Genomic DNA, 10980 nt, shown 5'->3' with positions numbered 1-10980 from the left:
AACCAGATGTTTTCTGATACTGAATTTAATTTCTTTCTTTCACTTGTTTATCCTTTTTCTTACTTGTGTTAATAAGGAGATAGAAACATTTATTTATAAAGCATTTTCGCTTATATTTCTGTTCGGTTTTTTCATGATTTTCTTCCTTCCTTTTTTTTTTGTGTAATGGTAATGGTAATGGTAATGCATTTATATACTGTATTTTCTATTTTCTATTTTTTATATACCGCATTTTCTACTTTCTATTTTTTATATACCGTATTTTCATTTTCTGGTGTGTGTACGTGTGCATTTGTTTACCTAAGTTTTATTTTTGCCTCGAGGGACAGTTATTTAAATGAAAAAGACCGATTAATTCCCTTCATATTCAAACTTTTCACAGTCGTCAGTTACTCCAACAATGTTTAGTGTTATATTTTGGAATCAGCCAGCTCTTTCTAGGTGTTTCTAATGTTTGCACGAACTCGTCTGTTCAAAGCTTCCAATTCAATGGAGATATCCGCGTCTTGGTGACTTCTCTTACGCCTAAAAATAAAAAGCTTCAATTCCACCCTGATATCTCTCTTAAGAAAAGCATATGCAATGGGATTTGCGGCCGAGTTCACAACGATAAACAAGTTAAGTAAGTGTCTGAATTCTAACGATGGCTTAAAAGGCCTAAAAAAGTACCGACCAAAACTGTATATCTCTAAACTGTAGGAAAAGAAAAATATGGCGACGATAGTTACTATAACCCTTGTGGAGGAAAATTGTTTTGTTCGAGCCAGTCGATGATCTGGCCGATTAAATTTTAACTGCGCCTCCAGGCGGACATTTCGTTGCCTTTGTGTTCGAGCAGTGAAAAGTATTTGGGTGGTAGCCACAATCAGAAAGAAACACGGCAGTGTGGTTAAAAATATTAGCCTCGTAAACCCAATGGCTTTGTTTTTTTGTTCACATCTTCCCAAGCATACACAGACAACTGGTATGAAATCCACCATAAATGTAAAAATCCAGGTTATTCCGATGACAAAAGCTGATCGACGCGTAGTCATCCACACTTGATATCGCAAAGGTTTCACAATGGCAACGTAGCGATCAGCGGTCATTGCGCACAAGTTGGTTATAGATGAATAAATAAAAAGGATGGCAACGTCGAATCCGATGTTGTTTTCCGGACAAACCTCGAGATAGTTACAGAAAAAATCTAATGGGAAAAATAGCGTACCAACTGCAAAGTCAGCCACCGCAAGTGACATAACAAACCAGTTGGGGACCGTTTGCAGTGTTGATCTTCTTACAATGATAAATATCACCAAAGCGTTTCCGAGAATTGCAAACGCGGTTGGAAACCAACCAATTATGTAGAACCACTTCATCGTACCAAACGTCTTGCAAAGGCGAAGACTCACTCTATAACTCGAGTCAGCACTTCTTCCCTTTCCTATTTTTAGGAAGTCACGAATTAAGTTAGAAGCTCAATATGTCAAGAAGGTATATCGACGTTCGCTCAACCACCTGCCTTATGTAAATAGACTAAATACGTGCCAGTATATTTTAATTTGATATAAATTGGTTGGTTTCCTTGGTAACGTTGTTAAACACGTACTATTTCACATTCGTTGATAGAAAAGCATAACATAGGGGGCAAAACATAGGGGGCATTTGACCGCGAACTCAAAGATCTTGGTTTATTTTACAAATGTCGGAAAGGTTTTACTGATCTTAATGTTTATGATTTTGTTTCTGCTGTCTCTCACGACCGAACCAGACTAAGTAATCCTTATAACTTTATAACTCCTCATGCCTCGTACTTTAATCGTATTGTTAAGCTTTGGAACTATATCTGTAAACTCTCACCCCCCACTAGTTTTTCAACTACTGCTTCCTTCCGAAACTTTGTTACTGAGCACATGTTTAACCTTTTGAAGAATCACTTTGACATATTCTACCCCTGTACCTGGTCAATTGTACGATCCTGCCCCTGCCATCCCTAGTTTTTTTTAGCGTCTTTTGGTTGATCGTGTTTTAATTATTATTTGTATTATGGGAGGTGCCTCGCATGGGTCCTCGCGTCCCGTTCGCACCTCCCCTTTTGACCCTATCACATTTTTTTTTTTTCATTTCTTTCTGGCTGTTTATTTTGCTGTATGTAATATGTGTAATGGTCAATAAAGCTGTTAAAAAAATTAGTTAATGCTGATTGGTCGAAACAGAGGCATTTATTTTTTCTAAATTTTCCTTTCGCCGATCGAGAGCAAAATTACTCATCCGTAATTTCGTCCAGCGGAGAAACTACTTGATTCTGATTGGCTGAGCACAACATTTCTACGTTTAGTTGGTTTCTTCATTTTGTGCCCTGAGAACAACAACCTGAGTTCTTTAGTTTGACTTATTTAGCCGGATTGTTTGCGTCAAAAATACTTGGAAATCAAGTGCAACAGTTTTAAAGGAAATTAGTAAAGGTGAACTTTCGTTTCCTGCAAGAAACAGCAAAAGATTTTTCGTTTCAAAACCTAAAATCTTCATCGGATTTATTTGGCTAAAAACCTGAAATCATTTATGGCCGTGACCAAGTGCTTTCACCTCGCTGGGGCTTCTTCCAAAGAACGATAACCGAACAAATTTAGTGAAAGAAACTACTCTGCAAGTTCCTTGTTTGGACCCACCGTTTGCTATTTTTTATCGATCTGTGTTCGTGTGATTTTCAAGCGGTAAAAAGCTTCACAGTGCAGGTGAATCAATTAATTGGAATACGCAACTTAAGCAGTTACGAAATAAAAGCCTGAAAAAAATTCAGGCTTAAACGAATGAATTAATTATTTGTTCGTTTTGCTTATGGGTGAGTGGTTTTACTCCGGGCCGGGACTGACTGTCTAACGAAGTGCCTCTATAGATTTAAGAAAAATTTACCCTCTATGTTATAAACACGCAATCGCAATAAGTCCTCAGGTGTATTACAAAGTACACCTTTGGCAAAAGTTCACCTCTTGTAAAACTAACAGATTATTCACAGCACTTACAGATCGCCCGGCGTAGCCAATTGAACGAATTCGAACTAAAAATCAATCGAACTCAATCGAACTCCAATCGTTTTCAACTGTTTTTTGATTTTTTCGGCAATCGAACATAATCGAACAGGAACTTTCTCGTAGCCAAAGCTAGATTTTAATATACAGAAGTTGATTTATTAGCTAAAAAAAAAAGGATAATGAAAAACGTTTGGTAGAGAGATTTACCTTCAATTTATTGCCATTTTTTTTCCCTCGCTATAACGTTTGCATATTTCCTTCGTGTGTTTTTTTGTTGTTTGGCGTTTTTTTGAACTCTCTACCGGGTCTGTTCACTGGGCCCCTGACGAGATTGACAGACCTTCTAAGCAGACGGAGCTTTATTTTGCTTTTGTCAATCTATGCTATTTCTTAATTCTCTTTTAGGTGAGCTCACTAAAATACGTTTGTAAGATTTTCAATATTTACTTAACATTAAAGTAATCAGTAGAACTTATCTGACAGATCGCATCTCACTTGTTAATTCCGAAGAGATAGGCGCTTTTAAGTTTACATTAGCATATCAGAGAATCGATCCTTATAAACACCTATGACTGCAAACAAAAGAGCTGTCCACTTGGTTTCGTTCAGCTGTTCATCTAGTTTCGCGGGTTTGTTCACTCGGTTTTTTGTTCGTTCGTTTTCTCCGGCGAGCGCTCGGTGAACCGTTTGATCGTTGACTTGGCCACTCGGCTATCCGTTCGCTCGCTCGTATCTTTGTTCGCTCGGGCTTCCGCTTGTTCGTTCGCTTTCGTTTCTGGTTTGTTCAGAAGAAAAAGAAGAAGTTCCTTCATGTTTTAATACCTATGGCTGTCATATCACAGAGAAGGACTTCTTCTTTCTCCACTTATCTGACAGAAAAAGGAAATGGACTATTACTGTTCAAATAATAATAGGAGTGAAATACATTTAGTTTCACTATGGGTACAAGAATTACTAAATGAGTATGATTTAATCATATCATTCATCTTTGAACAAAACTGTTAAAATTTATTTTCTTTCCCCTAAGTCACGTAGCCAAAGCTAGGATTTTAATGTACCGAAGTTGATTTATTAGCTGGAAACTGATATTGAAAAACGACCAAAAATTTAACTGACAACTGACAAATGGCTCTCTTTGTAACTGACAACTGACGTTAACACCCCCACCATGCATGCTATCTAATCGGACTAATTTCATGCCTCTGTGTTGACATTATGTGAAACCGTCATCTTTCTTAATGGATCTTAGTACTGTTTCTTGATGTCTTGAGCATTTTTTCAGTTTAGATTTCGATAATTCAATCCAACAGCGCACAGGGTCGGTACGGATAGAATCCTTTTTGTCCTCAGAAAAGGTTGAGGAATGCCAAAAATGTGATCTGCGTTACACTTGCCCATAAATTGAGCTCAAGAACCTTTTTTCGTAGAGCTGAGAAATCGATAATAGTGATCCTGATTAGCAACAAACAACGGCAAAAAGGAGCGCAAATTTCTCGGAAGGAGTGGGTATGAGGAGCCTGTACGCCGGAAAAAAGAAGCAAATGACTTTGGAAAACCAGATGTTCTCTCCCGAATAGGGAAAAGATATATGCACGAGATTAAAGAAAACCACAAGGAAAAAAAAATAGACTGGTAATTTGATATAATTTTAATAATTTATTTCTTTTCCTTAACTTTTGTCTTTCCCTTGTATTTGCATGTGACAATAAAGAAAATAGAAATTGAACCAAAGGACTTTGGAAAACCAGATGTTTTCTGATACTGAATTTAATTGAATGTTTTAATTTATTTCTTTCACCTGTTTATCCCTTGTGTTTACTTGTGTTAATAAAGAGATGAAAACATTTATTTATACAATCTTTTCGCTTATATTTCTCTTCGGTTTTTTCGTGATTTTCTTCCTTAATTTTTTTTTTTGGTGTGTGTAAGTATGTATTTGTTTACCTAAGTTTTATTTTTGCCTCGAGGGCCAGTTGTTTAAATGAAAAAGATCGATTAATTCTGCTAATATTCAAGCTTTTCCCGGCCGTCACTTACTCCAACAATGTTTAGTGTTATACTTTGGAATCAGCCATCCGTTGCCAGGTGTTTCTAATGTTTGTACGAACTCGTCTGTTCAAAGCTTCCAATTCAATGGAGATATCCGCGTCTTGGTGACTTCTCTTACGCCTGAAAATCAAAAACTTCAATTCCATTCTGATATCTTTCTTAAAAAGAGCATATGCAATGGGATTTGCGGCCGAGTTCACAGCAATAAACAAGTTAAGTACGTGTCTGAATTCTAACGATGGGTTAAAAGGCCCAAAAAACCACCGACCAAAACTGTATAGCTCTAAACTGTAGGAAACGAAAAATATGGTGACGATAGTTACTATAACCCTTGTGGAGGAAAAGTGTTTCGTTCGAGCCAGTCGATGATCTGGATGATTAAATTTTAACTGCGCCTCCAGGCGGACATTTCGTAGCCTTTGTGCTCGAGCAGTGACGAGTATTTGGGTAGTAGCCACAATCAGAAAGAAACACGGCAGTATGGTTAATAATATTAGCCTTGTAAACCCAATGGCTTTGTTCTTTTGTTCACATCTTCCCAAGTGTACACAGACACACGGTACAAAATCCACCATAAATGTAAAAATCCAGGCTATTCCGATGACAAAAGCTGATCGACGCGTGGTCATCCACACTTGATATCGCAAAGGCTTCACAATGGCAACGTAGCGATCAGCGGTCATCGCGCACAAGTTGGTTATGGATGAGTAAATAGCAAGGATAGCAACGTCGAATCCTATGTTGTCTTTGGGACAAAACTCGAGATAGCTACAGAAAAAATCTAATGGGAAAAATAGCGTACCAACTGCAAAGTCAGCCACCGCAAGTGACATAACAAACCAGTTAGGGACCGTTTGCAGTGTTGGTCTTCTTACAATGATAAATATCACCAAAGCGTTTCCGAGAATTGCAAACGCGGTTGGAAACCAACCAATTATGTAGAACCACTTCATCGTACCAAACGTCTTGCAAAGCCGAAGACTTCCTCTATGACTCGAGTCAGCACTTTTTCTCTTTCTTATTTTGCGGAAATCACGAATTAAGTTAGAAGCTCAATATGTCAAGAAGGTATATCGATGTTCGCTCAACCACCTGCCTTATGTAAATAGACTAAATACGTGCCCGTATATTTTAATTTGATATAAATTGGTTGGTTTCCTTGGTAACGTTATTAACCACGTACCATTTTACGTTCGTTAAAGGAAAAGTATAACATAGGGGGCAAAATTACTTAATGCTGATTGGTCGAAACAGAGGGCATATTTCTTAATTTTCCTTTCCACCGATCGAGAGGAAAATTACTCACCCCTAATTTGGTCCAGCGTCGAAACTACCTGTTTGTGATTGGCCGCTTCTATTTCTAATCTACGTAAACGACCTCCCACACTGCTTGGAGTACTGCAAAGTTGTCATGTATGCAGACGACACTGTGTTATACTATAGTAGGAAAAGCTGCCACGAAATTGAATCGCATCTAAATGCCGACCTTGGCAAGTTAGCCCATTGGTTTGATAACAATTACCTAACTTTAAACACGTGTAAATCTAAGTTCGTACTGTTTGGCAGCAATCGTAAAGTGCAAAGTTTCCATGATGTCAAGCTTGTTATGAATAATGTTTGCCTCGAGAATTCAGATTCAATCAAGTACCTCGGCGTGAAAAGTCACAAGAACATGACTTGGAATGAGCAAATCGATTCATTAATTACCAAAGTGAATCAAAGGATTGGCCTATTGAAACGTGTCAAGCCTCTATTACCATTAGATGCACGGATTACACTGTATAACACTTTGATTAGTCCCCTTTTTGACTATGCTGATGTTATCTGGGGTGACAAAGATAACACTACACTTATGGGCGATTTGCAGATTCTGCAAAATAAGGCAGCAAAAGTTATCCTTGATTTGCCTGGCTATGCCTCATCCACCGATGCACTCAAGTCACTTGGCTGGCCAACCTTGTCCCAACGTCGCCTAGTAAACAGATACATGATCACTTTTAAGTATATTTATGGCCTCGTAGATTATAATTTTAACATTCTTAAGAACAGCGACATCCATTCCTATAATACCCGGAGAAAGAATGATTTCCGTCTTCCACGCGTACGAACAAAACTACGGAAAGAAAACACTCCTTTACCAGGGTATTAAGGAATGGAACCTTTTAGAACAGTCTTAGAAAGACATAAATTCTTTTTTTAATTTTAAGCAACGTATCAAAGAGCGTGTTTTTAGCTAGTTTTTAATTCTTAATTTCTAATTTTTACTTCTTATTGATGTCTTTGTATTTTCTACTTTTAAATAATTGTAACTTTTAAATCATTTGCAAGTTTTTAAAACATAACTTAGGTTTTTTTTCTCAATCTACAGGGCCCCACTAAATATCACTTTCGGGATGTGGGCTCCCTGTATAAAGATTATTATTATTATTATTATTATTATTATTATTATTATTATTATTATTATTATTATTATTATTATTATTATTATTATTATTATTATTGTTGTCGTTCTTCTTCTTATTATTATTATTATTATTATTAAATGATTATTTTTATTACAAATGAGAATAACTTTTTGTAAGTTTATGACTTTTTTTTCCTTTACTTGTAAATAGCTTGGAATATGTTAATGTGAATTAGAACTTTTAACTTGTAAATAGCTTGGAATATGTTAATAAAAATTATTATTATTATTATTATTATTATTATTATTATTATTATTATTATTATTATTATTATTATTATTTTTATTTTTATGGCTGAGCACAACATTTCTACGTTAAGTTGGTTTCTTTATTTTGTGCCCTAAGAAAAACAACCCGAGTCTTTCAGTTTGGCTCTTTAAGCCGAATTGTTTGTGCCAAAAATACTTGGAAATCAAGTGCAACAGCTATAAAGGAAATTCCTAAAGGTGAGAAACAATTAACAGCAAAAGATTTTTTGTGTCAAAAGCTTAAACCTTCATCGGATTTGTTTGGCTGAAAAACTGAAATCATTCATGGCCGTGACCAAGTGGTCTCACCTCGCTGGGGCTTCTTTCAAAGAACGATAACCGAACAAATTCAGTGAAAGAAATTACTCTGCAAGTTCCTTCTTTGGACCCACCGTTTGCTATTTTTATCGATCTGTGTTCATGTGATTTTCAAGCGGTAAAAAGCTTCACAGTCAGGTGAATCAATTACTGATTGAGGCCTAACATTTGAGTTATAATCGTTCTTAGCTTGCTCACTGTATTAAACTTGTATTATATACGATTAACCTTTCTCTGTACTCTGTTTTGTACCCTAAGAAACAGATGACTTTTTGGAATGTAAATATATGAAACATATATTTTGAACTGCGGATGAAAGATCAAATAGAAAGAAAGATCCTCGCAGTTAGTACGCAACTTAAGCAGTTACGAAAAGAAAGCCTGAACGAATGAATTATTTATTCGTTTTGCTTATGGGTGTGTCTAACGACCTGCCTCGATAGTTTAAAAAAAATTTTACCCTCTGTGTTATAAACACGCAATCGCAAAGAGTCCTCAGGTGTATTACAAAGTACACATTTGGCAAAACTTCACCTCTTGTAAAACTATCAGACTATAGACAGCATTAACAGATTGCCCTATCGTAGCCAATTGAACGAATCCGAACGAAAAATCAATCGAACTCAATCGAACTCCAATCGTTCAACTGTTTTTTGATTGGTTCGGCAGTCCGAGCAATAGCCAAAACTGTCTACATGGTGACGTCATCAAAACGGCGTCGCTGCTCTAGGCTGCCCGATCGCGAGTCCCGTTGTTATGGACCCTTTTCGTACGGCAATCGAACATAATCAAACAGGAACCTTTCGGCCAGTTCCATTACCAAACTCGCGAGTTCGTTTTCCGAACTAAATCGAACCAATCGAACTTAATCGACGCGATTAGCTCGATTTCGTTCGGTAGTAAAACAATGAACGACATACATATCATAAGCGCTGTAGTATTAATAGAATAGAATTATATAACAGTACTTTTAACAATGTACTTTTTCCAACACTGATAACGAAAGAGCACTCGTGATCGCCTTTGACAACCACTTCGAAAATTATAAGTTTTACTTGCGACATCTTCTCCGGGTGTACGTGGTTGAAACCCAGATTGAAGGCTACACATAGCTTCATTTTGACCGCAACGTATAGTACCGTTTGAAACCAAATGAAACCGGTTTTGAATGACAAAGCGCAGGCCAATGACAAAGCTCTATCGGCCTAGAGTTCGATTCTGTTCGATAAAAGAAGTGTTCGATTGGCAAAACGTCTGGGTGAGTTCGATTATGTTCGATTGCCGAACCCAATCCAAATCAATCGAACGATTGAAGTTCGATGTAGTTCGATTACCGAACGTTCAATTCGGGCTACGCCGGGCAGGTTGCTGATACTCATGAATGCGCGTATGTGCAATGCACGAGTTATCGTAAAGTACGGAAATGCCACTCGCTTGGACATCGCTCCATCGTTCCATCGGTCGCTCGGTGGCTGTAAACTCTCTGCAAATATGGTGTACTCTCACGGCTCCCTTAAGTTTTTCTCCTTCAATTAAAGTACACGTTTTTTGGAGTTCGAATTAAAAGAAATAGCCTAAAGAACACTCGACCCATGTATGGCCTTTGTACGTTTTTACTTTGGTAAGAAAAGTGCCGTGTTGAATGTTCAAGCAGATACAGATTTCCGTCCAAGTGAACAGAGATCTCGCATATTCTTCTTTGGCGTTCCGAAGTCATTTGGCTGTTAAAATCGTTGCGCCACGGGTGCCAGATAGTTAGACACCGGTAATAATTATTAAATACAAAACTTAATCTCTTCCAAGGAAGTCGTCGCCATGTGTGATATGGTGCATACCCTATAGTCTGTGCAAGTCTGTAGGCTTTCAACTGTCATTCTTCACTGAAGGTACTTCTGTTTTGTTTGTTTTTTGTTGTTGTTTGTTTTTGTTTGTACATTTTTTCTGGTCTGAGATTGTGAAAAAGGTAAAGGTGGGAGATAAGCGGTCTTGCAAAAAGATTTACAGCCCGTGGGTTGCTAAGGGGGTGGGGGGGGAGGCTGGAAATTTTTTCTCGGTTTTGCTTAATCTGTTCTCCGGCATTCGCGTTGCGCATTTGCGTTGCGTTGCGCGTTTCCTCGCGGGAAGCAATTTTCGCGCGCGCTTGCAGTCTACTTGTTTTTTTGTTTGGTAATATTTACAATTTCGCCCCTGCGTGAAATGTCTCCTCGCAAAACGAAACCCAGGGGCTAGACTTTCTCAAAATCGCTCGCTTGCTTCTCATTGAATGGACCTGGCGCGAGCGACTTTTATCACTTGCAGCGCGCCAAATTTACAGGAGGAATTTTCCTCCTGTAGCATTATCCAATCAGAACCAGCGATATGAAAGTACATGTCAATCAAGCCAGATCATAACCAGATCACGCGCGAAGCTGTTCGAACATACAACACTAGCTCTTTGATAGCGATTGTTGTTTCGGTCTACGACCAAGAACTTCTAAATTCCTCGCACTGATTATACGTTCATTTCACGACGCAATTCGTGTATGGGTTGCAAAAAGCAAAGTACAGAGATGTCCGCGAACATCAGCGCAAAGTAATCGAAAGTCACTGTTGTGGAAAGGACGTGTTTTTATCGGCGCCTACAGGATGATCGGGAAAAAAAGCTTGACCTTTGAGGTGGCCCCATTCGTTTTCGATTTTCTACGTCACGGCGAAAGAAAAGAGGTTGTGTCCGTTTGCTTGGTTCCGGTTAAACGGACATCAACATCAAGAGGCGATCGATCGGTATCTTGTGGCTTATACTGACCGAGTTATATGCTGCATTTTTAATGAGAGTTTTGATAATAACGAGATAAGCCTCAACCTTGTTCGGTATATATAGAAAGCATTTTTCGGCCGTTAACTTGTTCG

The 10980-nt window shown here is 37.9% G+C and overlaps 2 protein-coding genes across 2 annotated transcripts; both read right to left on the bottom strand.

Moving 5' to 3' along the window:
* Positions 1–51: 51 nt before the first annotated feature.
* On the bottom strand, positions 52–1413 carry LOC146459518 (adenosine receptor A2b-like). The gene is made up of 2 exons (XM_085089438.1): positions 258–1413; positions 52–141 (listed from the first exon to the last, which is right to left on the bottom strand). Exon 1 carries the CDS (start codon positions 1356–1358, stop codon positions 438–440), a length of 921 nt encoding a protein of 306 aa, XP_084945564.1. The 5' UTR covers positions 1359–1413; the 3' UTR covers positions 52–141; positions 258–437.
* A 3237-nt stretch (positions 1414–4650) lies between these two features.
* On the bottom strand, positions 4651–6131 carry LOC146459517 (trace amine-associated receptor 6-like). Its single transcript, XM_085089437.1, has one exon. The coding sequence runs from the start codon at positions 6011–6013 to the stop codon at positions 5066–5068; it is 948 nt and encodes a 315-aa protein (XP_084945563.1). The 5' UTR covers positions 6014–6131; the 3' UTR covers positions 4651–5065.
* Positions 6132–10980: the final 4849 nt, after the last annotated feature.

The sequence above is a fragment of the Pavona decussata genome, unplaced genomic scaffold (assembly GCF_977016875.1).
Source record: "Pavona decussata unplaced genomic scaffold, jaPavDecu1.1 SCAFFOLD_219, whole genome shotgun sequence".
In the NCBI taxonomy this organism is placed as follows: domain Eukaryota; kingdom Metazoa; phylum Cnidaria; class Anthozoa; order Scleractinia; family Agariciidae; genus Pavona; species Pavona decussata.
This window is presented reverse-complemented; position numbering and strand designations above follow the sequence as displayed.